The 24,219-nt window shown below is 51.9% G+C and overlaps 1 protein-coding gene across 4 annotated transcripts in view; it reads left to right on the top strand.

The window, feature by feature from the left end:
* The window catches only part of EIF3A (eukaryotic translation initiation factor 3 subunit A), a 1,009,075-nt gene that overhangs the window by 852,214 nt on the left and 132,642 nt on the right, over positions 1–24,219 (top strand). For all 4 annotated transcript variants that reach the window (XM_078643910.1, XM_078643908.1, XM_078643907.1 and 1 more), the window contains one exon: positions 23,422–23,584. In XM_078643910.1, coding sequence (XP_078500036.1) covers positions 23,422–23,584 — 163 coding nt within the window. The remainder of the gene's footprint in view (positions 1–23,421; positions 23,585–24,219) is intronic.

The raw sequence follows: 24,219 nt of genomic DNA, 5'->3' as shown, positions 1-24,219 counted from the left end.
TGGCCCCTGTGCCGCTGAGGGTGTAGCAACTGTACTTACCTGACCCTGGTAGACCCCCGAGTCTACCCCCAGAACCTTAACTCTGCCAGCCGAGTACTTGCCCAAAGTCCGATAACTTGATGTTCGAAGCCTATGAGCTGCAGATCTCACACTTCGCATTAGATCACCATCTGGTGTTGGGCTCGGATGCTTGCAGGTTGTTGTTGTTTTGGAAGTAGTCTTTGTAGTCACGAGATAGGTGACTCCTCCCTTGGACAATAGTGCGCATGGGCATCGACTCCATCCTTAGATTGATTTGGATTTGGATGTAACTTTCCGCTCCGGTTCGAAATCTACTTGCCAAAGTAGTTTGATGCGTAAAAACTTCCTATAACTTCAGATTAACTTCTAACATCTATAACCTTCGACTCTACTTCATCAGCTCGATTCCGGTCGTTGACGCGGGCCGTTGAGCCTATCCACGCCGTGAGGCCTACAGCTCATGGAAAGGACGCCATTCAAGAAATGCCCCCAGTGTGGAGCAAAATTTCTGCAGTGACCATCACAAGGTCTGCAACCTGTGCGTATCACCTGAGCGCGAGCGCAGCTGTCCAGCCTGCGCATCCTTTAGATCGAATAAGACCATTCAAGATCGAAGCCCGTCGCCACATCATGCAGAAATCCGCCCCGGAACTGGTGGACATCTTTGACTAAGGCCCAGATGTCCCCAAAGATTCCAAGGATCTCGAAATCGTTTCAGAGGCAGACGTCTCCGATGACTCCATCACTCCGGGTCAAAGAGTGAGTATCACTGCCCCTACCCCCTCCTCCCAACAAAATCAAAGGCAATGCTCAACACTCTGCCTGCTGAGCCCAGTCGCCACCGAAAACCAACTTCAGGAGCCCCGCCTTCGGGCCCAGCTCCGAAGAAATTCGAAAAGCCCTCCGGTAGCTCGGGACAACACTAGGAAGCGCACAAACTCCCAAACCTCAGGAGAAGCGCCACCTCCTGATAAAGAGTCCAAGCTACTAGACGCTTCTGGTAAAGGAATAGCAGCCTAGGCAGCTAATACCTGGCGCATAACTAACACCCAAGCACTGCTCGCAAGATATGACAGGGCCCATTACAACCAGTTAGAAACCCTACTACAACATTTGCCTGACCAATATAGAACTCAAGCAAATGATCTAATCCAGGAGGGTAAACTAATTTCAAATGCATCCATAAAATGTGCACTTGATGCAGCAGACAATGCCTCTCGAGCCATAAATAGCAGTGTGCTCCTTAGACGTCATGCTTGGCTCCGCATCTCAGGTTTTAAGATGGAAGTCCAGACTACTATCCTTAATCAGCCATTTAACCAACAACAACTTTTTGGCCCGGCTGTGGTTACTGCACTGGAAAAAATTAAAAAAGACACTGAGACTGCCAAATCCATGGGAGCTTTACAGTCTCCACAAACACGAGGCTCCTTTCGTCGCTCCTTCTACAGAGGAGCCTCCAAACAAATGGCAGCAGACAACTCATCTTCATTCAAAGCCACTACACAAACATCCCCCAATAGAGTATATTTTAGAGGCGGATACAGAGGAAACCGCAATAAAGGAAGAGGTCGAGGTAATAACACCAATCGTGCCTCTTCAACCCCAAAACAGTGACTTTCTTCCGCTACCCCACAACATCCCACTCCAGTCGGGGAGGGGGGTGGGGGGCGATTAGCACAGTTCCTACCTGTCTGGAATTCCATCACAACAGACAGGTGGGTAAGACAAATTATCCAGTATGGTTACTGCCTAGAACTTGCAGCTATCCCTCCACATATACCACCCAGGCAGCGTCCCATGTCCACAGAACATCTTACGCTGCTAAAACAAGAAGTTCCCTCATTACTACAAAAGAATGCAATAGAGATTGTTCCCATACAACATCAAGGAATAGGGGTTTACTCGCTGTACTTCCTAATACCCAAGAAGGAGGGACTGCGAAGTCCGTGGGGGCCTTACTTTACCTTCTAGCAGGATATTAGAATTATTGAGGTGGCTCAAAAACAGTGTCATCAGATACTCCCTCCTCCTCTTATAAAAACAACCAATCCGCCCCCTCCAGAGGTTATTTTCGAGGAGGCTGCAGGGGAAATAACAAGGGACGAGGCAATTCCACCTGCACTTCCCCTGCCAATAAACAATACCTTCCCTCCACTACCCCAGATCATTTAACACCTGTTGGGGAACGACTATCACAGTTCCTACCTGTCTGGAATTCGATCACCACAGACAAGTGAGTATTACAAAGTTCGAGGCATGTGGGCTGCTAAATTCATATCTTAGCATTAGATCGCCGCCTAGTGTTGGGCTCGGATGATTGCACATTGTTGTCCTGGAAGAGTCTTCGAAGTATCCTGAGATAGGTGGCTCCTCCCCTGGACTACAGTGCGCATGGGCATCGGCTCCATCCCCAGATTGTTTTTTTCCGCCATTGGGTTCGGATGTGGTTTCGACGTCTTACTGTCGGAACCAAGTAAAACTATCTTTTACCGGCCAAAAGGCCTCGATTTTCTTGCGTCGGTATTGTCTGCGCTCGGTCTCGAGTCTTCCGTCTCTTGAAGCCGGAATAAGCGGAGTTTTCTTCGCTTTCTGAACTTTGAGGCCTTCTCATCGCGACACGACAGCAAGCCTTTACGGACATGGAGCGGAGCCCGTTCAAGTACTGCCCGCTCTGTGGGTCTAAGTACCCACACATCGATCTACACCCTGTGTGTAACAAGTGCCTTTCACCGGACCACGACGACGGCAAGTGCAAGGCCTGTGCACAGTTCCGCTCCAAGAAAACTCTCAAGCTTCGGCGCGCGGTGCGCTTGGAAGCTAGGCAAGCGGCCCCGGATCCGGAGAACATCTTCGGCGACCCGGAAGAAGAGGTCCAGGGTCACCTTCTACAAATCTCCCCCTCACAGTCGGAGGTCGAGGCGGATCCGGGTGACGACGACGGAGTCGCGGGTCCGGTCCTCGAGTACGTCGAAGAGGTAGGAGACGACGATGAAATTTATGGGGCCGCGGCGGACAGCTCTGCGGACGAGCTCTGCCCCGAAAGTTTCGAGGACGACCGGGACACGGGATCGCCTGTCGGCCTTACCCTGGACCCGTTGCCGCAAGCCACAGCCCCGCCTTCAGGCCCGGCTTCGGACTCACTTGCTGGGCACGATGTTTCGAAACCGAAACTGAAACCGTCGGGGTCGTCAACACCTAAAATGGCCGACCCGAAATCGAAACTGAAACCAAAGGACTCGAGTGTTCCTAAGATGGCTGCCGTGCCTGTGAAGAAGTCGGTGCCCGTCACCCCGTCGGCTCCGTCGACCTCCGGTCCGCAGAAGCCGAGGAAGTCGGTCGATTCCGACGCTCCGAAATCGAAGCCGACGCCCGATGAAGGGGCCCCCAAGAAAGATAGTCGGCTCGGATCAACGGCTCCGGCGCCGTCCAAGCCCGCCAAGGTCGGCTCCAAAGAGGCTACGCCCAAGAAGTCGGCGCCCCGGCCTCAAGATTCGGAGGACCCGAAGAAGGTTTCCGCGCCCAAACCGCACAAGGCCCGCGAGGGCGTCGGATCCGAGGGACCGCTCAAAGCATCCTTGTCGGCGACAAAACCAACTGGCAGTGTACCGTCCCCTATTGCGGAGTCACTGCAGAGAATCAGGGAGAAGGCCCTTGCTCCATCGGCTCCGATGCCATCACCGCAGCCGCAAAAGGACGCTCCGGCTAAGCCTTCGGGGAAACTCCTTTTTCTCTTGCCACCTAAGGAGGCGCCGAAAGCGTTTTCGACGAAATCGGCTCCGAAGCAGGTTTCCTCACTGCCAGACCCTCTTCCACGTCGTGTACTCGAATCGGTGGACGATTCAGAGCATTTCATCGATGCTGCCACCGGCAAGCTGACCCTCTATAAACGGAAGATCACTTCGGAGCCGGTGGACCCCTACGTCATCCCGTTGAAGAAGAAGAGGGTGCCCCTTGACGCCGTAGGCCTCACGGAGCCGATTCAGCCTCCTCCAAGACGGAGCCCTACTCCCTCCCCAGAACACTCTGTGGGTGAGGAAGATGATGAGGATGAACAGTACAAGTTCCCCATCGATGACCCTGATGTACAACCAGATTCATACGACGACTCTGGTGACCAAAACACCCAGGGGGCGGGCCAAGACCCGCAGACCTTTAATGCACGTGCATCCCCGACTGAGGACTCAGCAGGATTTCATGCACTAATTGAACGGGCGGCGGCCAATCATGATGTGGACATGCATGCCGACCCGGTTGAGGAAGACTTCCTTTTTGACACCTTTGCCATATCTGAGAGGACAGTAAAAACACTTCCTATGCTGAAAGGTGTTCTCAAACATGCTGGAGACATTTTTAAGGAGCCTACGAGGGCTAGAGTGGTCAACCCTCGCATTGAAAAGAAGTACAGGCCTGCTCCTGCGGACCCCGTCTACATCCGGGGACAGTTGCCACTGGACTCTCTTGTGGTTGCCAATGCCAGGAAACGTGCCAACTCCCAGACAACGGGTGAAGCTCCTCCCCCGGACAAGGAGTCCAAAGTGCTTGAGGCAGGAGGCAAAAGAGTGGCTGCACAGGCGGCAAACTTTTGGCGCATCGCAAATACACAGGCGCTCCTGGCGCGTTATGATAGGGCGCACTACGACACCCTAGAACAAATTATACAACACCTGCCCCCACAGTTCCAAGAAGGCACCAAGATGCTTATTGAGGAAGGGAAGCTAATATCAAACGCAGCCATCAAGTGTGCACTTGACGCTGCGGACACAGCTGCTAGGGCTATCAACACTAGCGTTATGCTGAGAAGACAAGCCTGGCTCCGCATCTCAGGGTTCAAGCAGGATATTCAGACGACAATTCTGAATCAGCCGGTCAATCCTGATAGTCTGTTTGGTCCGGATGTTGACACCACCTTAGAGAAGATAAAGAAGGACACGGAAACTGCTAAATCTATGGGGGCTCTGCAGTCCCAACAGTTTCGTGGCGGCAATTTTCGTCGCTCAGGTGCACGTGGAGTCACCAGAGGACAGATGGGTCAACAATCCCAGTTCTCCAAAGGTGGGGCGCAAGCCTCGTTCACTAAGCAGACCAAGGGAGGTTATAGGAACAACAGCAACAGAGGTCGCGGCAGAGGAAACAACAGCTCCCGCACCTCTACTCCGAGCAAACAGTGACTCTCTGTCACTGCCCCCCGACCACCTAACACCTGTCGGGGGGAGACTGCAGCAGTTCCTGCCCGTCTGGAGAAACATCACCACAGACAGGTGGGTGCGACAATTAGTTCAGTATGGTTATTGCCTAGAGTTGAAGTCCACTCCACCCAACATCCCACCAAGGCAAAGGCCTATGTCCGCAGAGCACTTGCACTTATTGCAGCAGGAAGTAGTGGCGATGCTGCAAAAAGGCGCAATCGAGCTCGTGCCGGTGGGGGAGGAAGGCACAGGGGTATATTCCCTGTACTTCCTTATTCCAAAGAAGGACGGTTCTCTCAGGCCCATTCTCGATCTACGTCCCCTCAACCTGTACATACTATCGGAACATTTCCACATGCTTACACTGCAGCAGATTCTTCCCTTGCTAAACCAGGGAGACTTCTTAGCAACCTTAGATCTCAAGGATGCTTATTTCCATATTCCACTACACCCGTCACACAGGAAATATCTCAGGTTCACTATTCAAGGCAGGCACTACCAGTTCAAAGTCCTACCCTTCGGAGTCACAACAGCCCCGAGGGTGTTCACCAAGTGTCTAGCGACAGTGGCGGCGCACCTCAGGAGGCAGAATATCCATGTCTACCCCTACCTAGACGACTGGCTCGTACAAGCCAAGTCGGAGCAACAGTGCGCCGCAGACATGTCGACTACAATTCGCCTGCTTCACGATCTGGGTTTCTCCCTGAACTACCCAAAATCGCATCTCCAGCCGGCACATGTCCGGCAGTTCCTGGGTGCTACGATCAACACCCTGACAGCCATGGCTCAGCCAAACCAAGTCAGAATCGACAGCATTCAGTCGCTGATCCAACGATTCAGACCACAACACTCCCTGCCAGCGAGAGTGTTCATGCAGTTGATAGGCATGATGGCCTCCTGCATCTTCATAGTCCCTCACGCACGGTTGCATATGCGCCCGCTCCAGGAGTGCTTAGCGAATCAGTGGACACAGGCTCGTGGGCAATTGACAGACCTAGTGTTGGTTACCAGTCGGGCATACGACTCTCTGCATTGGTGGACTCCACACAACCTTTGCAAGGGCCGACTGTTCCAAGAGCCTGTGCCGCAGATTATCCTGACAACGGACGCATCTCTCCAGGGATGGGGAGCTCATGTGCTCACTTACACAGTGCAGGGACTATGGACGACGCAGCAACAGAAGATGCACATCAACTATCTGGAACTGATGGCAATCTTCATGGCGCTCAAGTCCTTCATTGTACATCTGAGCAACAAGGTCGTGCTAGTCCGGACGGACAACATGACCGCGATGTACTACATTCAAAAGCAGGGAGGCACCCACTCGCCACAGCTGTCTCATCTGGCTCAGAGCATGTGGAAGTGGGCCATTCAGAGGAACATCTTCCTCATGGCAGAACACCTCCCGGGCAAGGACAATCAGATGGCGGATCTGCTCAGCAGATACAGCCATCAGATGCACGAGTGGGAGATACACCCTTCTGTTCTCCACCCGTTCTTCCAAAAGTGGGGTCATCCGGAGATAGACCTGTTCGCAACAAAGGAGAACGCAAAATGCCGACTCTTTGCCGCCAGGTTCCCTCACCCACAGTCGCAGGGGAATGCGATATGGATGAACTGGTCAGGCAAATTTGCATACGCTTTTCCGCCAGCCCCTCTAATACCGCTGGTCGCAAGAAAGCTAAGGCAGCACTCCATGACTCTCGTCCTGGTTGCTCCAACGTGGGCGCGCCAAGCTTGGTACACCACGTTCCTCGAACTCTCGGTGGTGCCGCATCAAAGACTGCGCCTCACACCCAGTCTTTTGACGCAGAACCATGGAGACATTCAGCATCCAGATCCACGACAGCTCAACCTGGCGATCTGGCTCCTGAAGTCCTAGAGTTTGGATACCTTAACCTACCTCCAGAATGCATGAGTATCATCAAGGAGGCGAGGAAACCTACTACTAGAGCATGCTATGCTGCTAAGTGGAAGCGTTTTGTCATCTACTGTACGTCCAATGACATCAACCCGCTAGATGCATCTATTCCCAACATCATCTGTTATCTGTTACATCTCTACAAGTGCAATCTGGCGTACACTTCCATTAGGATACATCTCTCAGCCATAGCGGCTTATCTTCAGAACAGGCAGCACCTCTCTGTCTTCAGGGTGCCCGCCATTAAAGCCTTCCTTGAAGGTCTGAAGAGAGTCATTCCCCCAAGGACTCCACCAGCTCCGGTGTGGAACCTCAACGTCGTTCTCACCAGACTGATGGGGCCACCATTTGAGCCACTGCACTCGTGTGAGCTCCAATTCCTTACGTGGAAAGTGGCCTTTCTGATAGCTATTACGTCTCTGAGGCGTGTCAGTGAGCTGCAAGCGCTCACCATACAAGAGCCGTTCATTCAAATTCACCCAAATAGGGTGGTGCTACGCACTAACCCTAAATTCCTTCCTAAGGTGGTGTCACAGTTTCATCTTAATCAAACTATTGACTTGCCAGCATTCTTTCAAAACCCGCAAACGGTGGCGGAAAGAATGCTCCATACCTTAGATGTACGGAGGGCGTTGATGTACTACATAGACAGAACACAACCCTTTAGAAAGACAAAACAACTCTTTGTTGCCTTCGCACCACAACACAAAGGCAACCCAATTTCTAAAGCAGGGATAGCCAGGTGGATTGTTAAGTGCATCCAGATATGTTATCAGAAAGCCAAGCGCACTTTAACAATACCCCCCAGAGCGCACTCCACACGCAAACTGGGGGCATCCATGGCTTTCCTAGGGAACATTCCTTTAGAGGATATTTGCAGAGCAGCCACGTGGGTCACACCACATACCTTCACAAAACACTACTGTGTTGATGTGCATTCCAAGCAGCAAGCAGCTGTAGGACAGGCTGTTCTCAAGACACTTTTTCAGGTTTCTGCAGCTGGCACGGGCAACCGCCGCTGATGGAGGGACTGCTATGTATTCTATGCTAAGATATGAATTTAGCAGCCCACATGCCTCGAACTGAATATGCTACTTACCAGTATGCATCTGTTCTTGGCATGTAGGGCTGCTAACATTCATATCGCCCGCCCTCCTCCCCGGTGCCTGTCGCAGCTGCAGATATACTATTGTATTTATTCATTAGCATGGACATCCTTTACACTTTCACTCCATCTCCTGCCACAATGGCGAAAAACAATCTGGGGATGGAGCCGATGCCCATGCGCACTGTAGTCCAGGGGAGGAGCCACCTATCTCAGGATACTTCGAAGACTCTTCCAGGACAACAATGTGCAATCATCCGAGCCCAACACTAGGCGGCGATCTAATGCTAAGATATGAATGTTAGCAGCCCTACATGCCAAGAACAGATGCATACTGGTAAGTAGCATATTCATTATCCAGTATGGTTATTACCTGGAACTTGAATGTACCCCCGACTCTCCTTCCAAAAGAGCATGCAATGTCACCAGAACACCTCACACTCTTAAAACAAGAGGTTATCTCCCTGTTACAAAAAAAGCAATAGAACCAATCCCCTTACACAATCAGAGGACGGGGCGTATACTCCCTATACTTTTTAATTCCAAAAAAGGACGGCTCTCTCAGGCCTATATTAGACCTCAGGCAGCTAAACCTCTATATCTGAAAGAAACAGGTTAGTATTAGATTCCTTACCTTAGAATATCCCCAGGCGTCAGTCTGGATCCGGAAACTTTTGCGTAGCAGTACCCCTGCGCGTCGGTAGGCGTCGTCTGCAGGCGTCCCCTGCGGCTCCGCGTCGTCGGCGTCGTGTGCCGTGATGACGTCGCTGGAGTATATAGACGCCGCCTCCGCGCGCTGACGTCAGTTCTTCTTTTTTCCGCGCCAGTTAGCGCAGATCCGAAGAGCAGTACTCCGGTCTTTTGACCTAGTTTTGTTAACTTTAATTCTTCTTCAAGGTGCCGGTAGGATGCCCGGGTTGAAGAGTTGCGACGGGTGCGACCGAATGATGTCGGTCACCGACCACCATCGACTCTGCCTCCGGTGTCTGGGCGCGGACCACGACGTCGAGTCTTGCGTCGACTGCCGGGCCTTGACAGGTAAAGCTAGACGGGAGCGGTCCCGCAAGCTGCTCGAACTCCGAGTGTCGGCCCCGCGTCGAGAGCGGTCCCGGTCCGGTCGGAGGTCGAGGGAGCGGTCGAGGGAGCGATCGCGGAGCCGCCATGAGCGCTCCGGGAGTCGCCACCATTCCTCCGGTTCATCAGGTAAGCGTCACAAGAGGTCGGGGCGTCATCATCGTACCCCCGACTCCCCCCGACGCCCGCGTGATGCGGCCGGGGGTTCGGGTGGCCGCGGCCCCGCGTGGGTCGCCGACGCCGTCTGCCCCATACCCGTCGGTCCCTGGGGAAGGCGCGTCGCCCGAGGAGATTGAGGCGTTCCTCATGGCTATGAGGGCGATGTCTCCTCCGGCGGGGCCTACGGCGCCTGCGGGCCCGTCGGTCCCGTCTGGGAGCCCGAGCGGTTCGGGTGCACCTGCCCCGACGCCGCCGAGTGCTCCGGCCCCGGCGCCGCTGGGCCCTTCAGGGTCGTCGCCGGCTGGTCCTCCGGCCTCCTCGGCGCCGATTCCATTGGGGCAACCCGTGGTGCCGCCTCCGCGCGGCGCCGTGACTCCGCCGTCGGTTCCGGCCGGCGTCGGGTCCCCGGCGCCGCGCGGCGCCACCCCCGATCCCTCTCTGACTCCTGACGTGGAGTCGGACCGGCGTCGTCCGACGCAGAGTCCGGCGCCGTTGGGGCCCATTAGCTCCGAGGAGCCGGTTTATATCGTCGACTCGTCCTATGGCGATGAGGACGAATATGGAGAGGGTTGGGAGGGATCTGAGGACCCTTTGTCACGAGCCTGCCAGTATGACGTGGACTGGGTAGGTGACTTAGGTGAGGCCAGTGGTCTGGACGAGTCGCCCAACCCTGGGTTTGTCTCGCCCTCCCCTCTGGCGTCGGAGGCGGGGGCTGCCTATTCGGTGGTCCTGATGAGGGCTGCCAAGGCTTTGCGCCTTGAGCTCCCCGTCGCTAAGGTGAAACCTAACATCCTCACCGAAGTATTTAAACCGCAGTCGTGCCCACAGGAGCCTCTGCTGCCATTTAATGAGGCCCTGACGGATGTCCTTTTGGGCACCTGGTCCAGGCCCGCTTCCGGTGCACCGGTTGACCGGAACGTTGCCAGGCGTCACCGTCCGTGTTCGGACGACCCTGCCTTCCTTTCCACCCATCCCTCCCCGGAGAGTCTGGTGATCCAGGCCTCCACTTCCCAGTCCGCATTCCCGTCGGCTCCGCCCGATCGGGAATCGAAGCGATATGACCAATTTGGCAAGAAGGTCTTTTCGTCTTTGAGTGCTGGACTGCGGTCTTGTAATACCGCATGCCTCTTGGGCCGCTACACCCACTCTCTGTGGGACACGGTCGCGGAGTGTCTGCCGCAGTGCCCGCAGGAGGTGCGGGACAAGCTCAACCAGGCCTTGGTTGAAGGCCGGGACGCGGCGAGGTATTCGATTAGGTGTGGTCTTGACACGACCGACTCGCTGGGACGGGCTATGTCCACGACGGTGGCGATTCGTCGCCATGCTTGGCTGAGATCCGCCAACTTCTCGCCGGATGTCCAGACTGCCCTCATGGACATGCCTTTCGATGGCAGTCGCCTGTTCGGTGACAAGGCGGACAACGCGCTTGAGCGCTTCAAGGACTCCAGGGTCACGGCCAAGTCCTTGGGTCTTTCGACCCAGCGCCAGCAGCAGGGTTCGTTTCGCCCCTTTCGTGGCCAAGGAAGGGGCGGTCCCACGCGTGCTGCCAGCCACGCGCCGCAGAACGCTCCCCAGCGCGGTGGCGGCCGTGGTTTCCGCCGTGGTGGCGGTAGAGGGCAGCGGCGAGGTCAGTCCACACCGCCCCCCGCTGCAGCCTCCAAATCTTCCTAGTCCGAGCTTTCGGGCCCATGTGACGCCAGTGGGTGGCAGGGTTCGTCATCACCACTCCCACTGGCGCACGATTACATCGGACAGGTGGGTGCTGCAGCTCGTCCGAAGGGGCTACTCCCTCCCCTTCGAGTCCACTCCTCCAGCCATGCCACCGCAGAACCACCGTGTGTCGGGGGACCACTTGACACTTCTGCAGGAGGAAGTTACGGCCCTCTTGGCCAAGGGGGCCATCGAGCGCGTTCCTGGGCCAGAAGTAGGGTGTGGTTGCTACTCCCACTACTTTCTGGTGCCCAAGAAGGACAAAGGGGGCCTTCGTCCTATCTTGGACCTACGGAACGTCAACAGCTTCCTCCGGAAGGAGAAGTTCAAGATGTTGACTTTGGCTCAGGTCTTGGCTGCTCTAGACCCACAAGACTGGATGGTAGCGTTGGACTTGCAGGATGCGTATTTTCACATCCCCGTCCTGCCGGCCCACCGGCGTTACCTGCGGTTCACGGTAGGCCACGAGCACTTTCAGTTTATCGTGCTCCCATTCGGCCTTACCAGCGCCCCACGGGTGTTCATGAAAGTGATGGCGGTGGTCGCAGCTCATCTGCGCCGGTTAGGGGTTTCAGTCTTCCCCTACCTCGACGACTGGTTGTTGAAGGCGGGCTCGCCCCAAACAGTCGTCCACCACCTTCAGATGACGGCAGACCTCCTGCACGAGCTGGGGTTTTCCATCAATGTGCCGAAATCACACCTGTGTCCCTCTCAAAAGCTCCTTTTCATCGGAGCGGTTCTCGACTCGGCGCAGTTTCGGGTTTATCCTCCGGAACGGCGGGTCCGGGATATTCAGGCTCTGATTCCCATCTTTCAGCCGTTGTCCCGGATTTCGGTCAGGTTGACGCTGCGGCTTCTGGGGCTGATGGCCTCCTGCATCCTTCTGGTGCATCACGCCAGGTGGCGGATGCGGGCTCTGCAGTGGGACCTGAAGTTTCAGTGGGCCCAGCATCAGGGCAACCTGTCCGACCATGTCCTGATCTCGGAGGGCACTGCGAGACAGTTGCAGTGGTGGGTTACGGACCGCGATTGGGTCAGAGGCAGATCCCTCTCCCTTCCCCAACCGGAGCACGTGGTTGTGACGGACGCGTCCCTCCAGGGCTGGGGTGGCCACTTGGGAGAGGCGGAGATCAGAGGCATCTGGTCTCCGGCGGAGTCCCGGCTCCATATCAACATGTTGGAGCTGCGGGCGATTCGCCTAGCACTGAAGGCATTCCTCCCCTTTGTCAACGGGAGTGTAGTGCAGGTGTTCACGGACAACACCACCGCCATGTGGTACTGCAACAAACAGGGCGGTGTGGGGTCGTGGACCCTTTGCCAGGAGGCTCTGCGCCTCTGGCAATGGCTGGAACGTCAGGGCGTGACTCTGACGGTTCAACACCTGGCAGGTTCTCTGAACGCCAGGGCGGACGAACTCAGCCGTCGGTGCTCGGTGGATCACGAATGGCGTCTGAACTCGGACGTGGCGAACGGCCTCTTTCAGCAATGGGGAGAGCCTTGGTTAGATCTATTCGCCACAGAAGAGAACGCGCAATGTCATCAGTTCTGCGCGTTGGAGTTTCCAAGACGGCACTCGCTCGGCGACGCCTTTCGGCGCGAGTGGAGCTGCGGTCTGTTGTACGCCTTTCCGCCTATACCACTTCTGCCCAGAGTGCTGAAGAAGATCAGGCGCGACCGGGCCCAAGTTATCCTTGTGGCTCCGGACTGGGCTCGAAGATACTGGTATCCCGAGCTACTCAGCATGTCAGTCGGTCCCTCGATCCGCCTGCCCCTTCAGGAGGACCTTCAGTCGCAGCAGCAGGGGACGGTCCTCCACCCGAACCTGTCCAGCCTCCACCTCCATGCGTGGAGATTGAGCGGCGACAGTTGAGGCCATTCGACTTGCCTCCTGAAGTCTGTGATGTGATTCTGGCAGCCAGGCGTCCCTCCACAAAGTCGGTATACGCCTGCCGGTGGAAAAGATTTGTGGCATGGTGCACAGCAAAGGCTGTGGATCCCCTTTCTGCCCCTCTTTCCGAGGTTCTCCTCTTCCTTCTTTCTCTTGCCCAGCAGGGCTCTGCTCTGGGCACTATCAAGGGCTACCTTTCTGCCCTTTCCGCCTTCTTAAGGCTACCTGATCAGCCATCTTTATTCAAGTCCCCTATTGTACTGAGGTTCTTGAAAGGCATCACGCACATGTATCCTCCTGTTCCGTTCGTGATGCCTCAGTGGGACTTGAACCTGGTTCTGACATTCTTGATGTGCGCTCCCTTTGAGACGCTTCATTCCTGTCCTCTCCGTCTTCTCACTTTAAAGACGGCCTTCCTGGTTGCCATCACCTCTGCCAGGAGAGTGAGTGAGCTCCAGGCTCTTTCTGTTAAACCTCCTTTCTTGTCCGTCCATCCTGACAAGGTGGTTCTTAGGACTAGGCCTTCTTTCCTGCCCAAAGTAGTTTCTGCTTTTCACATCGGGCAGTCCATCACCTTACCCTCCTTCTTCCCGCCTCCGCATCCTTCAAAGGATGAAGAGCGGCTCCATCGTCTGGACCCAAAACGTGCGCTTTCATTTTACATGGATCGCACACGCCAGTTCCGGGTGGATGACCAACTGTTTGTTGGCTACGTGGGTGAGAAGAAGGGAAGGGCGGTACAGAAACGAGCCATCTCTCGGTGGGTCGTCCTGTGCATCAAAGCATGCTACTCTTTGGCTCGGAAGGAGCCGCCTGTTGGGCTGAGGGCCCATTCCACTCGGGCCACGGCGGCTACTACTGCCCTGGGCCGGGGAGTCCCTTTGCAGGACATTTGCCAGGCGGCTACGTGGGCCTCGCTGCACACCTTTGCGAGGCACTACTGCCTGGACAGTCCAGTCCGGAGGGACGGCTTCTTTGGCCGTTCGGTCCTCCAGGACTTTCTGGTGTAGGTTTGTATTGGTTCGCAGACCCACGACCGGTGTTGGTATTGCTGGGGTATCTATTCTAAGGTAAGGAATCTAATACTAACCTGTTTCTTTCAGATGAACAAGTTACTTACCTTCGGTAACGATATATCTGTAAGAAACAGTAGTTAGTATTAGATTCCTTACCGCCCCACCCGTCCTCCCCGTTCTGCGAACTGATACCTAGGGTTAAGGTCATCCCTTTCAGGGCCCTAGTTTCAAATGGCACCAGTGTTAGTTCTCACATGGCTCTGCGTGTTCTGGCGCGGAAAAGCTGTGTGCAAAGAACTGACGTCAGCGCGCGGAGGCGGCATCTATATACTCCAGCGACGTCATCACGACGCCGACGACGCGGAGCCGCAGGGGACGCCTGCAGACGACGCCTACCGACGCGCAGGGGTACTGCTACGCAAAAGTTTCCGGATCCAGACTGACGCCTGGGGATATTCTAAGGTAAGGAATCTAATACTAACTACTGTTTCTTACAGATATATCGTTACCGAAGGTAAGTAACTTGTTCATTCAGTCAGATAATTTCCACATGATCACACTACAAGTGCTTCCAAAGCTTCAGCAAGGCGACTTCCTTTCCACTCTAGATTTAAAGGATGCCTACTTTCATATTCCCATTCACCCAGCTCACAGGAAATATCTCAGGTTTGTGGTGGACGAACAAGACTACCAATTCAAAGTTCTCCCGTTTGTGGTAACTACAGCACCAAGAGTGTTCACCAAGTGTTTGGCAGTAGTCGCAGCACACTTCAGAAGACAACACATGCACGTCTTCCCCTACTTAGACGACTGGCTAATAACCTACTGGAATGCTTACACGTCAGTGGAACCAGGCTCAAGGTCAATTAACTGATCTGGTGTTGGTGGGTGGCCTGTGGGAAAGTGGCTCTACATATACTGGACCAAAGTAAGGTACAGTGTGTATAGAGTCGGGACTGCTCCCGTCTAACTCCCCAATTTAATCATAAGACCAAGAGATATGGGTCCAATTATTCTACTTTGGCAAGTGAAGATGAATCCAACGACTCAGACTCCGCTTCACTTGAAGGCAGGAGAATGAGAGGCGGGTACAGAAGAAGCAGAGAACAACGAAGAGGTGGCCAGTATAGCCAAGAACAGCCGCAATGGTGACCCCCAGGTCCTTTGGTTACTCACAACCGCCCTTCCAACCACCCATGTACGCCTTTCAACCGTTCAGCAACATGATCTCTGTAAGAAAGTGGCTCTATATATACTGAACCAAAGTAAGGTACAGTGTGTATAGACTCCCCAGTCTCCAGAGGTATGGCAGATGCTAAAGTTAGATATAACCTTACTCTCTAAAGTGGTAGCTTGGTCGAGCAGTAAGGCAGTATCAGAGGACAGTGTAAAGCATTTGTTTTACACACTCAGTCAGCAAATGGTCTCACACACTCAAGAACTTAACTCTAGGTTAATTGTTTTGTATCAAAAGATAGAATTGTTTTATTTTAGAACCAACAAAGTATCAAAATATACTTTCTCAGGATGAGTTACTTTAGTTAAATACTTTTCAAATAGGCAGTAGACTTTTTGAATGCAAGAGTTAGTTTGTTGCAATAGGCAACACAATTTCAAACACAATGCAACATTGAGTTCAATGGGAATTTCTAGTTGAATGCAATTAGTTACTTTGTAGATTACTTTTCTAACCACAGGACTGGATCCTAGATTCAGTCCTGAGACATGAGCTATAAACAGTTAAGTAAAAGCGTTTTGGTTACAGTAGTGATTTTTAAGGAATATTATTGTATTTTAAAAGTTGACACTTAGAAACTTTTTCAGTTGAAATTACCTATGTTATCCTATGGAAGGAAAATCAATTTGCAGGTAAAGTATGTTCACGTTACTTTTGTGATCCAGCACTGGACTCCTAGGTTCAGCACTGGGGCCTTTATCTAAAACAGGTAAGTAATTGCGTTTTGGTAGTTGGTTCGATTTTTAAAGAATATTTGTAGTTTTCAAAAATCGACACTTAGAAGAAATTTCACAGAAAAACAGTCAATGGTTTCCTATGGACGAAAATTCAGGCTACTGGTAAGTACGGTTAAAATTACGGTTAAAATTACTTTTCAGGGTTTGTGCTGGGCTAAAAGGTGCAAAACACACAAGATGATGGACGGAATGTTGCACATTGGCAAAACATTCACCTCAGTCACAGATCTGAGTTTAATCCATCATTATTTTGCTCACCACGCCACCCCAGTTCAGACATGGCCATATGCAACTCAGTCATGACCCGATGCCTCATATGAACAGTCCAGCCCGAACTGCTAAGCCATGTCTTCCCTGGACCGGAATCAAGCATCCTAGGACCGGTTTCTGGCTATCAGTCTGGGCATACCCTTCCCACACAGGGCGAACAGCAAAACACACAAGATGATGGACGGAATGTTGCACACTGGCAAAACAATCTGAAAGAAACAGGTTAGTGTTAGATTCCTTACCTTAGAATATCCCCAGGCGTCAGACTGGATCCGGAAAGTTTTGATCAGCAGTACCCCTGCGCGTTAGTAGGCGTCATCTGCGGCTCCACGTCCGTCGTCTGCGTCCTGTTCGCCGGGATGAAGTCGTCGAAGTACTTGGACGCCGCCCTCGTGCGCTGACCTCAGTTCTTCTTTTTTTTCACGCCAGCAAGCTCAGATCCGGGAAGAGCAGTACTTCTAGTCATTGTTTGACTAACTTTTTTGATCTTTTTTGGATCTCTTTTAGAGTAGACTTCGACTCCTGGTGCCTTAGGGATGCCTGACGTCAAGCCGTGCGACGCCTGTCACCGCCTGATGTCGATGACCGACCCCCACCGTCGGTGTCTCTACTGCCTCAGGGCCGACCACGACAAGTCGTGGCCCGACTGCCAGGCCTTGACCTCGAAAGTTAGACGGGAACAGTCCCGTAAGATTCTCGAGATCCGGCAGTCTGCTCCACGCCGCTCAAGTTCCCTGTGAGAAAGTGGTTCTATATATACTGGACCAGAATAAGGTACAGTGTGTATAGAGTCCAAAGACCCCAGAGGTATAACCGAGGTTAAAGCCAGGTGTGACCTTACTCTCAAGTGGTAGCTTGGTCGAGCAGTAAGACAGTACCAGAGGACAGTGTAAAGCATTTGTTGTACACACTCAGCAAAAGGTTTCACACACTCAAAGACTAAACTCCAGGCCAATTGTTTTTATATTAAAGATATCGTTTTTTTTCTAGAACCAACAGATATCAAAATATACTGTTCTCAATATGAGAGGTCTCAGATGAGTATTTTGCAGAAAGGCAATAAACTTTGTAAACACAATAGGTACCGGAGTTGCAGTAGGCAACACAATTCTACACACAATTTAGCATTGAGCGCAATGGGTTATTCTATGTAAACACAGTTGATTACTTTGTAGATTAATTTGGTAGTTCCAGGACTGGCTCCTAGATTCAGTCCTGGGGGCTAAGCTGAAAACAGTTTAGTAAAAACGTTTTAGGTATTGCAGTGATTTCTCAGGAATATAAAGCTATTTTAAAAGTTCACGCTTAGAAACTTTTCAACAGAAATCTGGCAATGTTATCCAATGGGAGAAAATTCAGGTTGTAGATGAAGTATGATCTTGTTACTTTTATAATCCAGTACTGGGCTCCTGGGTCCAGCACTGGGGTCTCAACTTAAAACAGGTAAGCAATTTTGTATGATTTTTAAAGAATATTTCAAGTTTTCAAAAGTAGACACTTAGAAGAAATTTCATCGAAAAACAGACAATGGATTCCTATGGAGAAAAGTCAGATTACTAGTAAACCTGGTAAGGATGACTTTTGCGGTTCAGTACTGGGCTACAAGGTACAGTACTACCTCCTCTTCTGATCACAGGTGAGTACTTCGGAATTCGGTTGATTTTATATGACTATTTTAAGTTTCCAAAACTTCACACTTAAAAGATTTTTCGAGTCAATCCAATCAATGTTATCCAATGTCATGTAAGTGAGTTACAGGTTTCCAGGTGAGTACCTGACTGGTGAAGTTGTGGTTCTGGGCATAGACTCAGGGGTCCCCCAGGGTCAGGTAGGTACTGTTGGTTCACCCTCAGCAGCACAGGGGCGGCCGGGTGCAGAGGTAGTTAGGCCCAATGTTATCGAATGAGGGACAGGGGGCCTCCGGCTGGTGGCTATTGGCTAGCAGGCCATGCGGTTGTGGGAGCTGGGCTCCTGGTCGCTTGCTCAGGGCAAAGGGGGAAGCAGGATAGGGCAAAGGTGGCACAGCCAGCAGTACTCGGGCGGCTGGGTGAAGGGTGCTTTTGAGCCGTCGGGCGCTCAATGTTATCCAATGGGAAAGGTAAAAAGGGAACAAAGGCTGCAGGCTCTGGGCGGAGACTCTCCAGGGGCGACCAGCACGTCGAGAGGTAAGTTGGGATCTTGGAGCACAGTTGGTACCCCAAAGGGAGGCACAGGGGGCTGTAGGGCGCAGGGTGCAGGGGTGTCTTTGGGTGGCGGAAAAGCTTCCCCTCAGCTGGTCGGGGTTGGGGTGGCCCCTGGTTCTGAGTCTGCAGGCGTCGTCTGGTTCGTCGAGGAGGGTCTTTGGGCACAGGACTTTGTGTCCCAGTTGCCGGGGGGGGGGGGTGTCCTTGTGGTCTTGGATCACTCGGGCACGGGCTGGGCTCGGCGGGTGCAGAGTGGGCTGGTACGGAGCTTCCTGGCTGGCACCAGGGGGTTGTTGCAGCAGAGCCTCTGCTGATGGGAGTCCCAGTCTTTAAGAGGGTCAAGGCAGGCAGGTCCTCTGGGTGTCCCACGGTTGCTGTCCGCAGGAGTCGCCGGGATTTAGGCAGGATCAAGTTCCAGAATCGACAGGCCAGTGGGGCTGGGGCCAAGTCAGTTGTTGTCGTCCTGTTGTTAGCAGCTGCGCGGCGGGTCTTCTTCCTCTTGGTCGACTTTCTTCTTTTCTTATCAGGATCTGAGGAAGGAAGGTTCAGGGAGCCCCTAAATACTGAATTTAGGGGTATTACAGGTAGGGCAGGGACCAATAGGTCCCTGTCCTCGGGTGGGTACACCCCCTAGCCTGCTACACTCCTGTGGTAGGGAGGCAGGAGCCTAGCTGTGATTGGGCAGGGCTCCCCATCTTCAGGATTGCCGGAGCCCGGGGTCGTGCTTCACCTAGTCTCCCCCCACCTGAGGGGTGGGGTTGGCACAGGCTGGTACACCCCCCTTCCTGACGTAGTTTTTCCCGCCTGTCTTCCCGCCAGAGTGGGGTCAGGACTGGTGGGGGCCAGTTGCTGGGTACAGCAAATGGCCTGGAGAAGCTCACAAATACGGCATGCCTTTGAAGCTTCCCCCTGCCCATCCTGGGGGAGGAGACCTAGCACCTCGCCCAGTATCTGCATTGTTGCAGGCCTAGGAGAGCGGGGGGCTTCTCCACTCAGGGGTCCAGCAACATGTCTGCTGGGTGGCAGCCTCTGCAGCCACTCAGCCCAGACCGGGATTGTAGTTTAGGTTTTCAGGGGGCATCTCTAAGATGCCCTCTGGTGCATTTTACATTAAATCCCACACTGGCATCAGTGGAGGTTTAATGTGCTGAGAAGTTTGGTACCAAACCTGTCAGTCTTCAGTGTAGCCATTATGGTGCTGTGGAGTTAGTAATGAAAACCTCCCAGGACCATATACTCTTAATGGCGTCACTGCACTTACCAGGAATGGCCATGTGTACTGTAGGGGCACAGGGCTCATGCACCTGTGCCCACACTTCTGGCATACAGCACCCAGCTAGAGGGGTGACTGAAGTATGCCAGGGCAGTGGGTTCTGTCAGCATGTTACACAGGGATGTGTGCCATGTCGACTCTTTGTTTAGTTCGGCACTTAGACACTCAGCCTGCAAAGGCAGTGTGTGGGTGTCAGGGTACAGGGTCCCTGAGGGTGGCACAATAAGTGCTGCAGCCCTCAGGGGTCTTCTCTGGTCACCATGCCATGGGTACCTAGGGTACTATTTACTAGGGGCTGACAGGTGACCAGAGATGCCAATTGGGTTTTAGTTTTAACACAGTTTTAGGGAAGGAACACAGGCCCTGGGTGCCTGGTTGGCAGGAGCCCAGAGCACACTCAGTCAAATCACATCCGCAGTACAGAAAAAAGTGGGGGCTTTACCAATGCAAGAAAGATGGCACTTTCTCACACAACCCACAGCAAAGGCCTCCCTCTCAATGGCACTTCAACGCTGCTCTCTGGGGTGTAGCCTCCTGCTTATAAAAGCAACAGGTTGGTCTTGGCCTTCCTCATTGATCTGGGAGAGGACCGCTCCTATCCCCAGCTCTGAGGCATCAGTCTGCACTATGAACTGCTTGGAGTAGTCTGGTGCTTTTAGAATGGGTGCTGAGCATATTGCTTCTTTCAGGATGTCAAAAGCCTTTTGGCAGCTAACAGTCCAGTTCACTTTCTTGGGCATTTCATTGGATGTAAGTTCTGTGAGGGGAGTCACATTGGACCCATATCCCCTCTGGATCTTGGGCTGTAAGGGTTGGACCTGGACTCCACCATCAAGGTGGCCCAAGAACACCACAGTGCCCTGCCCTATCTGGCATATGGATGCCTTGATAGTCAGTCCTGCAGATTACAGGGCTTGTAGAACCTTCCCAAGGTGGATCAGGTGATCCTTCCTGTAACACCCCTACATTTAGTATTTAGGGGCACCCTGAACCTTCCTTCCTCAGATCCCGAAACTACAAGAAGACCTGCCGTGCAGCTGCTACCAATGGGACAACACCAACTGGCTTGGCCCCAGCCTTACAGGCCTGTCGACCCTCAAAACCTGCTCCTGCTAAATCCTGGCGTCTCCTGTGGTCAGCAAACTCGAAAACCCTGAAGAACCTGACTGCCTTGCTCATCTAAAGACTGGGACTCCCACGAGCAGTGGTTCTGCTCAAACAGCAACAACCCCTGGTGCCAGCCAGGAACCGCGAATCTAGCACACTCTGCACCCGCCAAGCCCGGCCTGTGCCTGAGTGAATAAAGACCACGAGGATGTCCCCCAGGCGACTGCGACCACGAATTCAGCACCCAAGGACCCTCCTCGACGCTCCTGACGACGCCTGCAGCCTCACAACCAGGGACCCCTCCAACCACGACCAGCTGAGTGTAAGATTTCCCGACACCAAAAAACACCCCTGCACCCCACGGCCCCCTGTGCCCAACTCCTGGGTGGCTACCTAACCTACAGCTTCCCAACTTACCTCTCGAAGTGGTGTTCGCACCTGAGGAATCTCCGTCCCCGAGCTTTCAGCCTTTGTTTGTTTTGCAGCTTTCCCATTGATATACTTTGGGAGCCTGAAGGCCTAAAAGCACCCCGCACCTAGCTGCCCGAGTGCCACTGGAAATGCAGCATCTGTCCCATCCTACTTTCCCACTTGCTCTGTGTAAGTGACCAGGACCTCAGCTCCCACAGCCGTGTGTCTGCACCTGGCTGCCCCTGTGCCGCTGAGGGAGTAACAACTATACCAACCTGACCCTGGGAGACACCTGAGTCTTACCCCAGAACCTTAACTCTGCCAGTCGAGTACTTACCCAAAGACCGATAACTTGATTTTCTCCATAGTGTAACATTGGCTGGGTTTCAACCAAAATTTCTTCTAAGTGTCGATTTTCAAAACATACAAATATTCCTTAAAAATCGTCTGTGTAACAAAACGATTTCTATCAACTGTCTACAGGAGATGCACCAGGATCTAGCCCCGAGTAAGAAAAACCTATGCAAAGTAATTGATATTGCATTTTACTCCCATTGAGCTCAATGTTAAAATTGTGTTTACCTTGTGTTGCATATTGCAACAACTGTATCTATTGCATTAAAAAGTCTATTGCTCATTGAACGTATTCAATTGCAACATCTCATTCTGAGAAAGTATTTTTATACCTACTTGTGGTTCTAAAATAAAACAGTATATTTTTTATATACAAAACAATTGGCCTAGAGTTCAGTTCCTGAGTGTGTGAGACCATGTGCTGACTGAGTGTACAACAAATGCTTTACACTGTCCTCCGATACTGCCTTACTGCTCGACCAAGCTTCCACTGTAGAGTAAGGTTATATCTAACTTTAGCCTCTGCCATACCTCTGGGGACTGGGGACTCTGTGCACACTCTGTGCACACTGAACCTTACTTTGGTGCAGTATATACAGAGCCACTTTCTTACACACAAAGCCTGCAATTGCAGGCTGGCATGTGCTTTTGAGGAGTCCCTTAGGGTGGTGCAATTCCTTCTGTTGCCCTTAGGGGACCCTCTTTTGTCCCTCAGGCCCCAGGTATCGGGGGTTACCATTTACTAGGGACTTGCCGAGGGTGCTAAATGTTTTGCCATTTGGGGGAAACAATTTAACATATTTGGGAAAGAACACTGGTATTGGGGACCTGGTTAGCAGGAACCCAGTACAATTCAGTCAAAGTTTCATAAAAAAACAGGCATAAAGTGGGGTGGGGTCTTAACTATGGTGATCGCTAGGGGGATTGGGAGAGCGCCGCTCTTCACCTCATTGGTTAACATTGAGGTTGTTTTAAATGAGGTGGGTGTGCTAAATTAAACACATTTTGCTGCTGAGGCCCTTCGCCTTTTAAGCACTGGTTTCTTTAATTTGAAGTTTCTGGAGATTTACAGCCTGACAACGGGGAATGATTGAAGCACCTTCAAGCATGTCAATATATGAAAGATACCAATGCTGGAGAACTTGTTGTAGCTAAGTAACACATTTTTACACATAACTTTATTTGCTTGCGATACGTAGGTTTCCCTGCAGTCATCATCTGCTGGTTTTATCTTTTTATTGTGAAAGAGATGAAGATCAGGACTTTGCTTAGCTATTTTCATCCAAAAAGCTTAAGCTTAGGTCATACACTTTGGTATGATATATCTGCATGTTGTCTCAGTATAAAAGGGTGGGGGGGGTACCTTAAAATTAATTTTTTGGGGGTGGGGGGGGTAGGAGTGACATTTCCTACATGGTGTTTGTAATGAGGATAGGCATTGAATGTTTACAATCCCATAATAAGTTATGCGTTTGTATTTTTTTCTTTTTAAATTTGAAGACCTGGCTATCCATCCTAATGCTGTTCCCGCACTGCCTGAGCAAAACGGTTTCTGTTGCAACCCATGTGGTACCTGCTCTGGGTATTCTGGTGCAGCTTTAGAAACGTTCACTAGAGAAGACAATTGTATGTTTAGTCGTTTTCACATGAAATATTTTTTCTTTGCCTGTTGTAAACTCAGAAGATTTACATGCTGTTTGCATGGTTGAAGAATCCGCTTGAGGTTTCAACTAACAGGTATGGTGCATTTTGCATTCCCCATAAAGGTGGGTGGAGAGAGCGTGAAAAGGCCCGTGAAGACAGTTGGGGTCCTCCCCGTGGATCTATGCCTGCAGAAGAGAAAGCTCCGGAGGCACGAAAAGAAAGGACTGATGAGCGCGAGGAAAGGGATGGTGAGGACACTGAACAAACTAAGCGCCCTCCACCTAGGTTAGTTTAATTTTTTTTTCCATATGTACTTCAGTTGGTTAGTTGTGGTACATTTGCATATCAAAGGCTTTGCTGCTTGAAGTAAGTTTGCAAAAGTGCTTAAGCTTAACACAATTTTATTCTTTGATATGCTGTCATTGCGCTGAGTAGAGATTGAAATTGATGTTTCAAGTTAATTAAGTGGCGGTGACCTCCGATATAATTAAGGGATTAAAAACGTTGAGAGTTGCAACTTGGAACGTTGTGGATATTTTACACTTTATTTCTCCAGAATTTTGGAAATCTCTTTAGCATCTAAATTTGACGTTCTTCCATTTTTAATTATCGCCTGTACAGTGCTTACGCTGCGCGTGTGAAATATATTTTATTTAGTATATCTTAAACGGGGCTTACATACCGTCTCCTTACTTTTAATGTGTTGCTGTTTGTCACTTACTTTTCCTCCATTTCTATTGGTTGTGACATATTTCCTAGTTCTTCCTCGTGTGTTTTATCTATTATCAGTGTCCCAAGTACTGTGTAAATCTGCTTTTGTGGAACCTTTTTTTGTGTGGTTTCGCTTGCTTTGTGCTTCACTGTTGTATCATTCTTTTGTATTCGTCACTCACTCCTTACAGCATTTTTCTTCATGTAAT

Source organism: Lissotriton helveticus, chromosome 5_1 (genome assembly GCF_964261635.1).
Source record: "Lissotriton helveticus chromosome 5_1, aLisHel1.1, whole genome shotgun sequence".
NCBI classification, from domain to species: domain Eukaryota; kingdom Metazoa; phylum Chordata; class Amphibia; order Caudata; family Salamandridae; genus Lissotriton; species Lissotriton helveticus.
Note: the sequence above shows the minus strand (reverse complement) of the source record. Positions and strands in the feature narration are given on the sequence as shown.